Source organism: Triturus cristatus, chromosome 7 (assembly GCF_964204655.1).
Source record: "Triturus cristatus chromosome 7, aTriCri1.1, whole genome shotgun sequence".
NCBI lineage: Eukaryota > Metazoa > Chordata > Amphibia > Caudata > Salamandridae > Triturus > Triturus cristatus.
Genome location: NC_140590.1, coordinates 603,053,845 through 603,071,535, shown reverse-complemented (window position 1 = coordinate 603,071,535; position 17,691 = coordinate 603,053,845). Strand labels below are relative to the sequence as shown.

The following is a 17,691-nucleotide window of genomic DNA, read 5'->3' as shown; positions in this document are numbered from 1 at the left end:
CTAGACCAGGGAGAGAGAGCTGCAGATTTCCAATTCTCTACACTCAGGAGAACTTCTCCGACTCTCTGTGCTCTGGAACCCTGTGCTCTGAGCAGATGTTTATTCATTTTCCTTGCCAGATTTATGCTCCATATAACTCTAGGATTCCACTGAAAATCGGATCTTCTCTTCATTGGAAGTACTACTTAAATTGCTGAAAACTTTATGCTTTCCACTCTCCATTTCAAACTCTTTATGGGTTCAAGATATGTTTTTTTACTTAATATTCGAATTATGGAACACACTTATGCAATTGTTCTATATTGTACTACTGATGAGCTGATGACTTATGGATGACTAATAAAAAATATCTACTAAAAGAGATGGGGCAACTATAATAAAAGGGGACAATATTTGCCGCAGTCTCCCAATAGCTGCTGGGCAAAATTACTGTATCAAAGCAACTGGTGCCATCACAGACTCTTGCACAGATCTTCTGAAAAGAAAGGAATTCAATCAATGTGCAACCTCTGAGCATGTGAAATTGTGGCTTACCTTTGCTGCCATTCTTTCCATCACTCTCGATTGCCAGGCTTTGTTTATAACCAGTTACCCTAATGATACCAGATTTCTCTGTGATATCAGGGAGGGAGATACTTTTGGCCAGTATGACCCATATTTTCCTTCCATCAATATTCAAATCTTGCCGCTCACGAACATAAACATACTAAATTCCAAGTAAAGGAAAGTAAAAGAATGTTCGGGATTCCCTCTGAGGCACAATCATAGGTTGCAAAAAGAATAATACAAAACAAGAAAGTGGAACCTTTGCATAGAAATGCAGACCTGGAGTTGTGTGAGTTGAATGACATGAACTGCGGAAATAATGGAAGAATCAGTAGTTACAGAGCCTAGTTAAATGGGTTGAAAAACATATGCCATCATAAAATATACAGAATAAGTACAAAACTGATAAAAAATATATGGAAGAATTATTACAAATGTAGTGATATATTTGAGGCTGCACACTTGGGGACGAATTTTGTTTAGTACAATGTTTGATCCAAACATGGGCCATTTATTTTTGGAAATTATGCTTTAGCGGAGGTTATATAACTCTTAAATACTCCATAGGACTTGGCTCTCCTAATTGCCTAAGGATAAAGTTCCACACCCCAACGGCACTTATGGAAAAACAGCTTTAAGAGTATTTTAAAAGGTAGTTCCAGAGTACCAGAATGTAGCCTGACAGGTGAGGTCCTCAAGTAGGGAGCAGGTCATGGGGCATGGCTGGCCGAGTCAAGATGGCGGATGCTTAACTCCCGAGCTCTGCATCAGCCCATATGTATCCTCTCTTTGACACCCCAAGCCCTCCCCCGGGAAAAAAACAATCAAATGGCCCCTTCCTGAGAGGTGCTACCTCAGGGCTGCAGAACAGGTGGTGGCACACCCTGGTGGCACACACCCACACTCAACAGGGCAATTAGTTTGAGGCAGAGACGGGCTGCCGGCCAGGTCTAAACAGAGCGAACACAGTGCAGGGAGAGCTGGGCAACAGCAAAATGGCTGAGTAGTGAACACCTGGAGGGCAGCCTGAGAGCAGAGTAGATGGCACCAAGCTGAGGTGGGGGCCCGGGCACTCAGGCAATGCCTGCTCCCCTAGAGGCAACGAGGGGAATGAGCAACTGAGAGAAGAAGCACGTGAAGGCCCGCAGGACCCCTGCCAAGAAGTTACTGGGGCCAGGAGTAGGGTGCAGGTCCTCTTTAGGCAGTGAGGTCCCTTCCCTTAATGGGTGAGAGGAGTGAGGAGTGGGAACAGAGCTTTGATCGGTTTGCAACCTGGAGGCCTACTGCAGGGGAAGAGGGTTCTCACGTTTCCTGGAAAAAGGTCACTGGGGGCAAGGAGAACGAGTGGAGGTGGCCACCTTCCCCACCCCTGCAGGACAGCGCAGAAGGGGCAAGATTTTGCAACCGCATGGATAGACTGTGGTTCCTGGTGTGGAGCACAACGAGGGCCTTGGACCTGGCCTGGGGTAAAGAGGTCAATACTCAGACACTAGGAGACACTTGCACCTCAGGTGCATCCCAGAGGGCTTGTGCAGCACCATGGGCACCAGCAGGGATACAAAGACGGAATTTAGTGGGGGCACAGCGTGGAGTCCTTGAAGAGGTTTCCCTAACCCCACACTGACATGATCCTGGTGTGAACTCCCTCCTGATACCTGGAAGCATAAATGGGCAAATCAAAAGCCAAAGCCCAGGGGCCACAGCAATACATAAGGCCCCCAGCTGGGCTCTCTGGAGGGAGATATGCGCATAGTGAACCACCTTGAGGGTTTGGAGAGAGGCGACATGGAGGCATAGTTGGAAAACTGGATGCGCGTGGAGGTGGTCCTAGCCCAGCTCTCCCACTTCTTCACCCTTGAATAAGTGCACCATATCCCAGCCTGGCTGCCCACTCCGGGGTTACCAGCCGGATTGTAATGGCAAGACTGTTGTCATATAGAGATAAGGACGCCCTGCTACAACGTGTAGGAGATTTAGGCCCATTCAGAGTGGGCAAGGGCCAGGTATCCAAGTTCCCAAACTTTACCGCAGCTGTACAGGCCAAGCAGGCCTCCTTCTTTGAGGTTAAGAGAGCCTTGCACAAGGAGGGGTTCCGCTACTCGCTCATCTACTCAGCATAACTAAAAATCATGCTGGAGGGCCAAACACACCTTTGTTGCGATCGGAGCCGCCAACTGCGGCCATGGTGAGGCACTGCCAACCCTGACCCAACGCCATTCTTGGGGGACCTCCTGGCATGGAATCCAGAGGAAACCATCCGAGATGCAAGCAGACATGGATAGGGCAGTAGTTCCGCTGGTCATGTTGGAAATCACCGGGGCCAAATCTTCTGATTCCGAGGGAAGCGCTGTATTGGAAGCAACCACAGGGACACAGACTCAGACAGCCGGGGTCCTGAGGAAGACCACCTCCCAAAGATAACCCCCAAGACCACAGACACATTTCTATAGAATACATGCTTCTCTGGGTATACCTTGACCTGAAAGAGAAAGCCAATTGCTGTAGTAACCCTCATGAAGGAGTGGGGGCTCTTGCACCCTCCTTTTATTCATTGTTACCTAACTCAGACAGGGGAGCCTGGTGAAGCTGCAAACCTGGAGTTGCTGGTGCCTGCTTCTTCCATATAACCTGTCTCCGGACACACAGGTGAGGCGATGGACTCAAAGAGCCCGATGTGACACAGGGACTGCAAGACGACTCTCATTCTAAGTCTAACCCACATCGCTCTTCACTAGGAATTTGAATATCAGAAAAGCATGCTCCTTGCACTTTTAGATGTTAGTGTTTGAGTGGTCAGCCATTGCTGGGCTTTCCAGGGATTGGGGTGTTGAGGAATTTGTGGTTTGGTTTGTTGTCTCAGGACTGGAAAAAGTAAGAGGGGGGCACAGGAAGGGTACGGTGGACACTAGATTATCCAAATAAATCTACCTGCCAAGGTTGGCACACAACATAATGTCACACTAATGACATGGAATATCTGTGGGATGGGGACAGCGTCAAAGTGCCACAAAATCCACATTGACTTTAAGTGGCGGGGAGTGCACATCACCATGCTCCCTGAGAACACACCTTATAAGGGTGTAGGCTGAGCACTTGCAAAGCTGCTGGCAAGGGCAAATTCACACCACAACCTACTCTGCCTACGCCTGGAGGGCACTGATCTGGGTATGACCGGGTGATCTCTTTGAGGCCACGACAGTCAGGGTAGATAAGGAAGGGCGGTATGCCTTAGTGGAAGGACGGATGAGCGGCAGACATGTGGTGCTGGAAAGCATGTATGCACCCAACCAGGAGTATGTTTCCTTCTTGAAACTAGTCTCTGCTCAACTAGGCCATATGACAGAGGGGCACTGCTTCTTGGTGGGGGTGACTTCAATTGTGTGGTAGGCAAGATCCTAGACCACTTTACCCCTCCAATACCTGGGGCGCCAGCTGAAGGCATGAGGGACAGGATGGCACACTGGAACTAGAAGATGTCTGATGAACACAGAATGGCTAAGATAGGGACTATGTGAACCACAAAGAGAAACACTTGAGTCTATGGAAACTGCTAACCTAGCCAGAGACATAGACGTGGTGAAGGATCCCTTTTAAACGACGGTTACCCTCACCCACCAAAGGTGGCATGCTTTATCATTGGGAACGTCCTTGTGCTGTGATGCCTAGTCACAGCACGGGCTACAACCCCTTCTCTGAGAGGAAGGAGCGCAGAGATGTTTGTGAGTGAAGTGGGCCAGGTTTAAAAACAGGGCACTGCAGGGGAAGATTAAACTCACTTGAGTGTCACAGGAAAGTCAACATGTTTCAGCCTATAACCCTCAATAGACCTGTTGCGTCTTTCTTTGGCACCTAAACTCTGTGCTGCTGCTCAATTTGCTCAAAAACAACAAATTGAATATAAAGAACGTAAATATATCCAAAAACATAAGGTAATCCTGTGAGATGTCACAAAGTGAAAAATTCGCTGGCGGTAATTGAAAATAACAAATGTGCAGAGAGTATTCATCTGTACTTTTTAAAGAACAATATTAATAATGACCAACAACTAAGTTTCTGACAAAACAAACTTTAGAAAGATGCTAAGTAGACATGCATACTCTGGATGGCATATGAGTGCGTAACAACAGGTAGCAATCCCCATCATCCATTCCCAATCCATTATATGCTCAGTGCTCCAAGTTCCAGGGCCTAGCAACCCCAACCACTCCCATATTGTCATGTGGAAGCGATACATAGATGACATTTTGATCATCTGACATGGTGAAGCTATTTTCATCACTTCTGTTCACCAATGGCTTAACTCACTGAACCCTTTCCTGAAGTTCACATGTAAATTCAGTAAAGAAAGGTTTCCCTTTCTGGATTTACTGATTTATTCCTCTGCAGGAACTTTAGAGACAGAATTGTACAAGAAAGCAATGTCTCAGAATGCTCTATTACAATACACAAGCTATCACCCCAAATCATAGAGGGATAACCTTCCCTTTGAACAATTTTTGCAACTCCATTGCAACTGTTCCCATTTAAAAAAAATATAAAGAACCTGCTAAAACACTGTCAGGATATCTACTGGATAGACAATATCCTTCACAACTCATATGGAGATCAGCTAAGAGAGCACGCAACAACAACAGACACCCTCCTGGATATTCGTCAACCAAAAGAATCCACAGGGAAATTGATGTGCGTAAATACATTCTGTACTTACTCAAGTCTGATTAAAAAAGCAATCTGCAAGAATTGGCAAATCTTGACTAAAGGAGAGAGATTGATCCAATGTCCACTTTTCGCTTTCAAATGGAGTAGCAATTTTAGAGATAAACTGGTGCAATACTAACAGGCAGGACACACTCTGGGGGCTCCCTCCTGCGAAAGGACATTTCCCGTGTGGGACTTGCGGAGTCTGCACGCAGACCTCACACTCAACTGTGATTAATACTGACACAGAGAAACCATGGAAACAAAGGCAACATACGAATTTTCAACAGCGATATTCTGATTTATATCATCTTGTGTCGACCAAACTCACAAATCACTTTATTGAAAGAAGACATCAAGCAGACAAAAATGAGATGGGCAGCCCTTGATAAACCCAAAATACCATAATTTACCAACATTATCCAATTCCTATTCATCAGAGAATAGAGGCGGGTGTATAGACTACTTAGTGATAGGGATGGTCCGAATGATGAGATCCTGTGGTCCTCAATTCCTTGAATCTGAGGGACCATTATTTAAAGCTACTTGCATACAGTCTGTCTTATACTGTGATGGGAGAGATGCACCATCCTACAAACTGTAGGTGGATCGATTCCAACCCCATGTTACATTTTCTTGCCAATTTAATTAGAATTCTGAATCCATTCATAAACATATATTTGAGTTGCCAGATATTCTTCACACATTTGGTCCTCCTTTGGTCCCATTCCTGAGGGACACATACCTGAATTCATGTACCTGTAGTCTGTCAGATACTGTGGTGCGTGAAAGACACTACCCTGCACATTCTAGATGTGGTGATTGTAATCCTTTCCTGACTATTCGATTATACACTGGAATCTCTGAAATAGGGTCGTATCACGAAGCATGCCTTTCCAACTGTGCCTTTTTGCACCTACACCCTGCACACTTACAAATTTATGTTTCATTTGACATATGTTCAGAACACATGTGATCCTCTCCTGGCCCCACACAAACTATTCAAATTCACCCTGTTACATGACAGTAACCATTGAGACTACCAATCCCAGTATGGATTCCCAAAGGGTTGGTAGCACAAGCAGTCAATATACATCTCCATTGGGGGTTTACTTTGTTTATTGTCTTTTACATATGTTACCTTAGGAGCTCACGTGTCGCGGACCTATGTGTAGTCATTATGAGCCAGTTTGTGCGTGCCATAACATGATGGCGCATCATGATAACCGTTGCCTCAGAGCCATGACCTCATTTCCCAGCAACCTCACCACACATGACTGGAAAGAGCGCAGATCACATGAATGCACATATACAGACACAGCACATCTGTGTTCAGGTCAATTAATGCCTGTATATAGCCACCAGCAATTGTCTTGGTTAGCGTCCTTCTCCTTGTAATGGCTTAGTGGACTGCTGCATCTCCGCTGACCAGCTACGGGCACTAGCGCTATTAAGCCTACATTCAGACCACACTTTTATGAGAAACTTCCTAGGAGTTAGCACCACTACTACCAGGAACAACTAGCAGTAACACGCAATGGTCCATCTCGTACATTTCTGCCAAGAGTAGACACTCTGTGCAGTGGTGGGGTCTGTATCTCTCTGACCATATCACTCCCATGCATGACTTGAATCAGATTCATACACACTCTTATTGATCTGATTAGTGCCACTCACACCAGGTTTATGTAACATAAAGGTGCACTTGTCTGTCCTGACATTTGTGCATTTACCAAGATGACTTGTGGGACTGCTACCGCCTGCACCCATGGTGGGCACATCCCATCCCACATATTTTAAAAGGTGGGTGCTATGACGCCACATAGTTAAGGCTAAAGCATGGGCATGTAGGATCACTATGGCCTGCTCTCATGCTGGGCATAAGCTTTACATGGTGGTCATCATGACGCCACCTAGTTGAGGCTAGTGCCTCTTTTTCTGACATATTTATATAAATGTTTCTATATACTTCCTTTTTGAAATAAATTTAATTTTTCTCTCCCCCCGCTCTGTTCCTGTTTTCTTAGAAACTTTCTCATTTTTTGTTGTCCCTACTATGATTGTCAAACAGGACAGAGAGCACCCTAAGCCCCATGCCAGGCTGAGTTGAGGCATGACTCCCGACACTTACGGGTAAGCCTCAATCTGAGTTACTATTGTTGTATTCAATGGCCTGCTCCACTACTACAGTAGGAGTGTGGTGCACTGAGCATTGAATGGATTGGGGTGGATGGCAGGGATTGCTACCCATTGTTATGCCCGCATACGCTGCTCGGAATATTATTGTCTACCTATCATCTTTTTAAAGTCTATTTTATCAGAAACTTGGTTGATGGTTATTATTAATTTGTGCTTTAAAAAGTACATATGACATTTTTTGCAGGTACAGTCAGTGAATCCTTCATTTTGTGACATCTCACAGGAACACTGGATGGTTTCGTATATATTTACGTTATATATATTCAATTTTTTGTTTTTGAGCACATTGAGCAGAAGCACTGAGTTTAGGTGCAAAATAAAGCCACAAAACCTCTGTTGAGGGTTATAGGCTGAAATATGTTGACCTTCCTGTGACACTCAAGAGGGCCTTCCCCTCCAATGCCCTGTTTTTAAATCTGGCTCAGGGATGCACCAATAAAGCAATTTGCAGACCCAGTAACTTGTTTTAATTTTCACCTCGACGTTTGCTTTGCTGCCCTCACCACCCTGAGCTCATCATTTTAGTATGTTCTAAACCTTACTCTCGCCAACATCCTTGAGCTCCTCCCTCAACCCGTGCCTAAGTCTTGGCTTGGCAGTTCGGGCTGGGTCCAAACTGGGGAGCAAAAGAACGCTGGATTAAACCCAGATCTTTGTGACTTGGGTGAATATTTGCATTTTCAGCATTCCCTCCATCATTTATTCCTTCTACTTTTGTCGCCCTAAGTAGGAAGGGTATGCCCAGACGTGGGTCCCATGTTCACTGCGCCACTGGATTCAAGATAGCCTGTCTGATGAGAGGTGATGCCAGGAAACTGGTCCCAGGATGCTGGCACTTCGGGCTGGTCTGTTCCCATGAGGAACAGGGTCAAGCCTGATTTGCATATGCTGGTCCAAACTGGGGTGGTGTGCTCAGCAATAGAACAATGGCTTAAACCCAGAACTTTGTGACTGGGGGGATGTTTACATTGGTTAGCATTCTGGCCATCATTTGTTACTTTTACTAGGCTTCATGGTACGAGGAGGTTCCCAATGATGAAGCATGCCACCTTTGGTGGGTGAGGGTAATCGTCCCTTAAAAGGGATACTCTAGCACAGTTAGGTCTCCTAGGTTAGCAGTTTCCATAAGCCCAAGGGTTTCTTTTTGTGGTTCATATATAGAGTAGGGGATAGGATAGGATAAGATAGGGACTACTTATTCTTCTCTAACATGTACATTCCTACCCAGATTTTAAGCCAACACCTGCCCTCACTGTACGATCATACTGGCAACTTCAGCGCTAAGACGCCCAGGCATTCACACACTTTACAAAACTCTTCATTCATTCATGTACAAGGTACACACGAGAAATGACCAATATGTATGCTCAAGGGAGCTGTGCCGAAATGTGACTCATACAGAATATCTTGGCTGCGCTGTCTCGGACCACTGTCTACTCTTACTGACAATCAAGCCTGTTGATGAGCACCTGGGAGACTCAACCTGGCAGCTCCATCCAGCAGACCTAGAGGACACCCCATATCGCGACATGCTGCGAGACGTGATAGCGCAATACTTTACAGCGAACCAGGGGACTGTATTGACCGGCCTGATTGAGTTGGAGGCCTTCAAAGTGGGGGTCCGGGGTCATTATCTGACCAAAACGGTGGTGGGGCACCGCAAGCTTAAGCCCCTAGATGGCATAACACACAGGCAAGATAATGAATTAGGCCCGGACCGAGATGCTCTGCCCAGGTTGTTGGAAACCAGGGAACAACATAACGTTACCCTGGAACAGCTTCGATGCCATAATTATAAGGAGTATTTTAACTGGGAAGACGAAGAAGAGGGCAGAACGGGGCGACTGCTAGCCTGGCTCCTAAGGCCAGAGGGCAGAGGCACTCCCAATACCAGCCCACAGTCCGCAGAGGGAACGGTGATCTAATTCCCCACTCAGCATTCCCAGCCTATTATGTAGCATTATACTCACCTCTGTCCCCTCTGACTCCGGTGGGGCTGACTGGCTGCGGATCATCATCACCTAGAACGAACATATCTCCCCTCATTGTCATCACTACCCCTTGCAAAACCATCACTCCCATGACCACAGCCCCACCACACACCTCTACGCCTCCTACATCCACTCCCAATTGTCACCACTACCCCTTGCAAAACCGTCACTCCCATGACCACATCCCCACCACACACCTCTACGCCTCCTACACCCACTCCCCATTCCAGCCCACCCCACCCGATCTGGAGAGAGAACCAGATAGGACGCCCCACAACAACAACCTAGAAGACGTGCCTCTCTCTTACCACCCACGGGATGGAAGTACACCTCCCACACCCATAATACATCCACCAATCTTGCTCCCACCCACACCTGACCCCAGACTTGACGAGATCATACTCTTGTTACGACAAATCAAAGAACAACTAAAAGCTTTATCTGGGGTTCTTCTGAGCCAACCCTGGAACACTAGATTTGCATGGCAGACTAAATCAAACTCTCACTTGACTCAATCAGTAGTCACTCCGAATTTTTCGACCCCCAAATGGAAATCAGTTCCCTTTCACAATATATCAACCCACCCAATCCGTAGGACTAATCCGCTATCGGAGAAAGATGTACTCGCTCTAATCCATTCCTATGAGCCCTCACACTGAAATCACAACACTATGCCTCCAGATAATCCGCCCAAAATGGCTCTAATCCCAACTATTCTCCCCAACACTCACAGACCCACTAAACACAACCCTAGAGGCATCGTCGAAAACAACCTAAGACAAGTTCCCCTTATTCAGGAACCCAATACATCCCACATCACGCCCAGTCTTAAGTGTATGCTACTCAATTGTAGATCGGTCTCAAATCACGCAGCCGACATAGCTGACCTCATTCTCACACAAGAACCGGATTTGCTCATTTTAACCGAAACTTGGTTAAAGGAATCCTCTACACCCATCATTGACATACTAGTACCTCTGAACTATGCCATCATCAGACTGGATAGATTTGCTAAGACATGAGGTGGTATCGTTTGCATACACCGGAATAATATCTCAAACAAATCCCTATCCCCTATATTCCCTTCTTGTGAATACATATGCCTTGACATCAATAGCAATTGTAAACCAATATACTTTCTACACACCCTTTATCATCCACCAGGTGATAACCTCACTTTTACCAAACATTTCAAGGACATAGACTCTACTAATCCCAGACTTCAAAATACCCAAATATTTCTCGGATACCTCGATCTCCACTGGAATGACCCCAATGATGCAGTGGTCAATAGTCTCAAAAACGTCCTCTCTGACCTCGACCTCACCTAAATTTGCAACAGCTCTACACACGATAAAGGATCAATCTTTGATTTAGTAATCTCTAAAGCTGATTCCATCCAGCTAGATACGATCCATCCACGTGATTGGTCTGATCATCATATTATCACCTTCTTCATCAATGAAACAGTGAAATTTAACTTGGTTCAACCCACAAGACCTAAAGTATGGAAGAGAGATCTGAAAAACATTGACCCTAACATAAGCACAACTTACTTCTTCCCCTGAAGGGATATCCGATTTTCATGATCTCAACAACCACTACTTCAATTCCCTGAACATGATACTAAGGGAGGTAGCCCCCCTTCAACTGAAGAGTCTCCACAAAAGATTTTAAGCCTCGGTACGATGGAAGACTCAACTAGGACAGACGATCCCTACGAATGATTGAACGCAGATAGAGATCAGCTCCATCCGCCAACCATCTCAAGATACTAAGAAAGAAGAGTAACGCATACCATAGAAAGATCAAGTGCACTAAAGCAGACTTCTTCCGCCAACAATTAGACCAGGCAAAAAATCATCCCAGAAAACTTTGAGTTATTCAAAACTCAATCTAAGGATGCACCTCACCACCCCCAAGATAAATTTGGCCCACGACCCAACTGTGAAGGATTTGCTTCCTTCTTCACTCAGGAGATTAATAGCATAAAGAAGGACCTTCTCAACGATCTAATCACACACACTGTTTCACATCCGAACCCCTCAACATCCCTGCTAAATGCCCCACATCGCAAGTCATCAAAGTTCGACCTAAAAATTAATGCATCTTGGTCTTCTTTCAATACCTACAATGAAGAATCTATTCTCAAAATGCTTATTGCCCTGAACCCTGCCAATCACTTCACTGACCCTCTCCCAGCAAACTTCGTACAAGACTTCACCCCGCTGCTGCTGCCTCTCTGGACCAAGATCATAAATAACTCTTTACGCCAAGGTTGCATCACTGACACCCTCAAAGCCGGACAGGTATCCCCCATTCTAAAGAAACTTACGGCTGACCCTGCGGACTAAAACAATTACCGCCCTATATCCAACATGGCCAAACTCTTAGAAAAATGTGTACACCTCCAGTTGGTAAGACATATTGAACATTTTAACCTACTCAACAAATACTAATCAGGCTTCCGTGTAGGTCACAGCACTGAATCAGCCATGACCCATATAATTGATGATGCTCTACAAATCCTAGATCAGAATGGAGCCTTTCCTCGGCCTTTGATACAGTCAAACACGATAACCTGATAGACCTTCTGAAACACAGAATGGGATTATCTGGATCAGTTCTAAATTGGTTTACTTCGTTCCTCCAAAACAGATCGCAACGATTTAAGGTCAACCACTCCTTGTCCAAACCCGTCCCAGTCACTTTAGAAGTCCCACAAGGATCTTCACTTTCTCCGACACTGTTCAATCTATTCATGGAACCACTCATTGAAATTCTCTACTTGTCTAACGTGCAATATACCTTAAGATCCATACCCTAGAAGACATCAAAGCGCTGAACACAACTCTCTGAAAAACTCAGGCCTGGCTGGCAGAAAACCATCTAAAACTGAATGCCCTCAAAATCGAATTCCTTCTAATCGCTCCTCCCGCCCAAGTACCCATAATGCAAGACTGGATCAAACACCTTACTGCACTCAACTGCCAACCTCTCATTGTTGATTCTGCGAATTCGTTGGGAATAACACTGGACAGAAACCTCAATATGCAAAAACACATCAGCAACGCAACAAAAGGAGCAAACTTATTTAGATAAATACTTTGAGAAAACTGAAACCTTTCCTGCTGGTAGAGGACTTCAAACTGGCAGTACAAGCTCTAGTCATCCCAACAGTGGATTACGGGAGTGTCTCTCTGCGGCCTGCCCAGAGCTGCAACGGCCCCTCTAAGAGCCTCAATCCACGCCGCAGCAAGACTTATCACTGGCTCCAAAAGAAACTCCCACATATCTCCTGACCTAAAATCCCTTTTGAAGCCAGAATTCATCTGAAAATAGCATGTATGACATATAAAGCCATTCATCACAATGCACCCAGCTATCTGGCACAGAAACTGGCGCCCTCATGTGGGGTCAGATCTTCAAGAAGTGCTAAACCCCTTCTACTGAAACCGCAAAGATTCAACAAGAAGAAAACATATAACCGAACCTTTTCAGGGATGGCACCCAGAATATGGAATGCTCTACACCCAGAAACTAGACTTAATCCCTCTACGGCATCTCAAAAAATAAGTGAAATCGCTTCTCATGGCTAAATTCACTTGAGCATGGACTACTGTTATTATGCTACCCAAACGTATCTTCTACATGGAACCTTATAATGTCTACTTTCCAGCCAGGTTGCCTGGATAGTGTATCTATATTATGCTTGATATACATGGAACGTTTTGCTATGTACCATATGCCCATGTATCTATGATAGAATGTTTATATTATCATTGACCAGCATTAAACTTTATGTTATTTAAATTGTACTTATTTAAATAAGACACTTACCTTGTAAAGCGCTCTGATACCCGCAAGGGTCTGTTTCGCACTATATAAAACTTTCAAATAAATAAAATAAAATAAAATAGATACCCCTTCATGACAAAGATCTACTGATCTACCTAGCGAATGGGGAAACTGGTGTGGCCAACATGCTGCAGCGACTGGGGAAAATCGGAACTACATTAGGTCTCAGGGTGAACTTGGCAAAGGCATTTGTGTTCCCTGTGACCCAGGACATCCCACCGCATGCAGGACTTCCATTAGGTGTGCTATGGTTGCCCCGCACTTTTAGGTATACAGGTATCCAGATCTTGACTTGCGGGAGGAAAATCTGAGAGTGGCGCTACAATCTCTCATATCCTGTGTCTCCTTCAGGAGATCGCTTCACCTCCCCCTTATGGCTCGCATAGCTGTCTTAAAGGTGGTAATGCTCCCATAGCTTCTATATCACTACGCAAACCTTAAGGTGATTGTGCCGGCCCCATGGTTTAAGCAGCCAGATTCCCTGCTTTGGGAATTGGCCTGTGATGGATGCCACTACAGGGTCTCGCTTAAGACCCTGTGTCACTTGCCGCTGGAGGGCAGGCTCAGAGTCCCAGACTTCAAGTTGTATTTTGAGGTGGAACTCCAATGGATCACCTGGTGGCTCCAAGGGACCAATCTGACAGAGCTGGGCTGGTTGGGGTTAGCCCCGAATCAGGGGGCATTGCTGGCCAAGCTGCTAATACAGGCGCTAAGCATCCATGGGGCTCTGTTGTCCACCGCGCTGCGCTGTTGGCGGAGCTGCATCAAGCAGTTATTCCGCAGTGTTATTTATGCTCCTGTGCTGCACTTGGTGGGCTTGCCACATGGTGACCCACTGTCAACCTTCACCACGGGGTTGCTTACAGTGTGGACCAAAGCTAGGATTGTGACGGTGACTGATTGCTACCAGTGAGGTACCCTAATGCCGCTAGAGGACTTGACCACGCAGACCCACCTGCCGCTAGGCCAGTGCCTCACCTATGAGGTGCTGTAGAGGACGTTCCGAGAACTCTGTGGAATGGGCACATACACTCTGGTTCCATTAGAAGACAGGAAGACCTGTAAACACCCTAATACACATGAGGCTCGAACTGTGGTGCATTTGAGGGTGCCAGATAATATTGGGCATAACTGTTGTACTGATTTAAATTACTGTGAAAATTACACAGTATTATGTTATGTATGTTAAGAAATGCCAATAAAATACTAAAAAAAAAAGTGGGGCAGGTCAGGAAGTGCCAATCAAGTTGTACCATCAAGCTGGTGAAAGTCCAGTTTTTCACAGCTAGGGAGTCTTTTGTCATAAGAAACCGGTTGGAAACAAGTTAGAGCCTCCTCTTCCTCATGAAGCATGCAGGAGACACTTCAGGGGGAAGAAAAAGACCTACTCATGTGGACCTCCCCTCTGGTTAACTCAGGACACCCACTTCACTTAAGAAGGAAGACTTTTGCTCTACTATACCAAATGGTGCAGATCACCAGTAATGAATGGACAATTTTCTTTGGTGAGCACAGAGATTCCATTTACTGGAGGAATTCTTCAGCTCCCTATTTGTAATAATACATATTTGTAAAATGCAAAATAATCACCCCTTAAGGTTTCAAGGCACTGGAGGCTGTCGGGGAGATTAACCCGTTCGTTGCGTGCGTCGGCCAACGGCCGTCGCGAGCACTACCTCCGTAGTGCTGCGCACGTCCGCTGGCTGTCGCGGCCCCGCCCGCGCAAGGAAATGTCTGCACCGTGGCGGATTCTACACCGGGCTAACGGGGTTAAGTGAGCTTCTGCCCAGAGTCCCATGGTGCTGAGCTGAGCTGCTTCGGTGCAGGGGATCGATTCATGAGCCCCACGAACAGGAGTTAGACGCTCCGGTCGCTGCGTCACACCTCTCTGAATTGGACACCTCAGACATACCCAAAAGAGATAACAGATGCAGGGGTGGAGATGACATGAAGGATGGTATTTTCCGCAGTAGTATGAAAAGCAGCAGATGTGCTAGACTTGGCCTGGCTCAATGACATTAACATTGTGTCTTATGCCTATGACACGGAGCTCATTATTACTTTATCTCAGGATGAGGGAGGGGCACAACCCAATTTAGATCTTGCCTAGTTGAACTCGCAGAATGATGAACAAGAACTGCCTCAAGCTCAATACTAGTAAAACAGAGGTTCTTATTCTTGGCAAACAACCCTCTATTTGATCTGCCGCCTGACAGCCGGAAGCATTTGGTCCTACTCCAGCCCCCAAGTCAAAAGTGAAGAACCTAGGGACATGGTGTGATGAAAATTTAACATTTGACAGGCAAATAGCATTCTTAGCTGAGAAATGCTTCGACATTCTCAAAACTCTGACTAAGATCATAAACCTTCTCCCTGTAAACAATAGTCCAGGCTCTTGTCCTGTCCAGACTGGACTATTGCATTGTACTCTACACTGGTGCTAGGCAGGGTAATTTAGACAAGCTTCAGAGAGTACAAAATACAGCAGCACACTTATTCTTAAACCTCCCGAGATGGGTGCCATTTGGCCCCACCCTTGCCAAACTGCACTGGCTGCCGCTGAGCAAAAGAATATTCCTTTAAAGCCATGTGCCTATGCCGTAACATTTTAAGTGGCAACAATCTCAGTTATCTCTTCCCTCTAGTCAGACCTTATCAGCCCAGCGGAAGACTCCTGAAAAGAACACGCATGGGTGGCTTTTCCAGTTGGGAGTAACGAGGCACTTTATAAAAAAAATTATTATTATTATTGCTGAGGCTCTGGAACATCCACCCCCACCATTCAATGAAGCATTGATAACCCTATATGGAAGAAACCCTTCTTGGCACACATAAGCTCACAAACTGATCTTACAAAATGAATAGGCCCAGGTCTCCGGTACCAAGTTCTTGTCAATGGATCCATCACTGGAAAGTTTGGTGGCTCAAGATTCTTCATCTAAATTGAATCCCAATTCTTTCGTTTACAGTTCCTTCTGACCATCAATCCAAATGGCTTAAACCGTGGGCTGACATACTGCCAACGCTACTTTCATTCTTGGCTTTTAAGTTCATGCCCTAAGAGATTCTTAATCAAATGTATGTATAAGCCCTTGTCTGATTTGGTGAGCAATGGTTTTGCTTCTAAAGAGATTCTGAAGTATGACCTATATTCTGCTGACAATGGCCATAGTGGTCACACTCTGCAGAGACTCCTGGATGCAATCAACAAGATTCTAAGGAGATGTCCAGGATTCACTAATGGAAATGACCTTAGTTGGGCCTTGTGTTCCTAGCAAAACATCTCCACCAACAATATTTGGGTTTCCACAGGAGACAACTTGCATGACAACCTCAAGCTTCCTATCCTGACCACACCACAAGCAATTCTATCTGTCCTTTCATTTAAGAGCTGGGGCTTAGAAATCCCCAACCGCAACAAAAGGAGCTCTAGTCTCCTGCCTCTTCAGCTGGATCTGCTGCCTCAAAGTCTATTTTACTCCTCCTCTGACCACCATCATCTTCAAATAGGTGGGAGGATCTTGGTCTCTTTAACTAATTGGTTGATGATCACAATGGATGACTAGGTGCTCCAGTTCTTCACAGAATGAACACTTGCATTTGTTTGGGGCTATCTTTTTGCCCCCTCTATGGCCACTACTGGAATTCATTTAGAGGTACAGACAAGCTCTTCTCAGATGAGGTTTGCTTTGTAGGAAGATTATGAAAAACAAGACAACTGCACCCATTTTTCACTCATTGGTCCACCTGACTCATGAGTGGGTAAAATTTATATTCAGGTTGTATTACATCCATGTAATATATCCTCCACCTCTAGCTCTTCTAGATAACTATAAATCACCTTGGGGTGTCTAAGTGCACATAGAAGCACACCAACATAAGAAATAGGCAGAAAGGTATACCAAACACATCTATCTCCAGCTTCAGTGCTCCACATTGCTAACACGCAGCTATCTTAACCAAAAACATGAATAGTGCCGAAAGATTTTCATGTTATTTGTGACTGACACTAGCTCTTCATTCACTAAGGTGATACTGAATGATACCCCGATATGTCTGATCTCTAGGACTGTGTCCAATCTGAAAACAAAAGGATACATCTCTGTTTGATAGTGGAAATGGGTACTTCACTTCCCAGTAGATTGCGTTCCCGTCTTCTAATTTTGTTTCATATAGCGCTAAAACAATGAAAAATATATTGTAAAATTAAAAACAAAGCAAAATGTATTTATATTGCAGTTATATTTCATGCAGAAACCTCCAAAAGTAGAATTAATGAGTGTTAGACTTTTAACAGAAGAATTGTAAAAAGGCTGGACATAATGAGACAATAAACAACTTTATTTCAAGTAATGCCGATTCATAGTCTGAACACCATGGACCACACTCAGCAGATCCT

General features: G+C 45.2%; 1 protein-coding gene across 2 annotated transcripts in view; it reads right to left on the bottom strand.

The window, feature by feature from the left end:
- PCTP (phosphatidylcholine transfer protein) overlaps positions 1-17,691 on the bottom strand; it is a 215,810-nt gene that overhangs the window by 57,577 nt on the left and 140,542 nt on the right. For both annotated transcript variants that reach the window (XM_085617177.1, XM_085617176.1), the window contains exons 3-4: positions 17,391-17,470; positions 535-706 (exon numbers count right to left, since the gene is read on the bottom strand). In XM_085617177.1, coding sequence (XP_085473303.1) covers positions 535-706; positions 17,391-17,470 — 252 coding nt within the window. The remainder of the gene's footprint in view (positions 1-534; positions 707-17,390; positions 17,471-17,691) is intronic.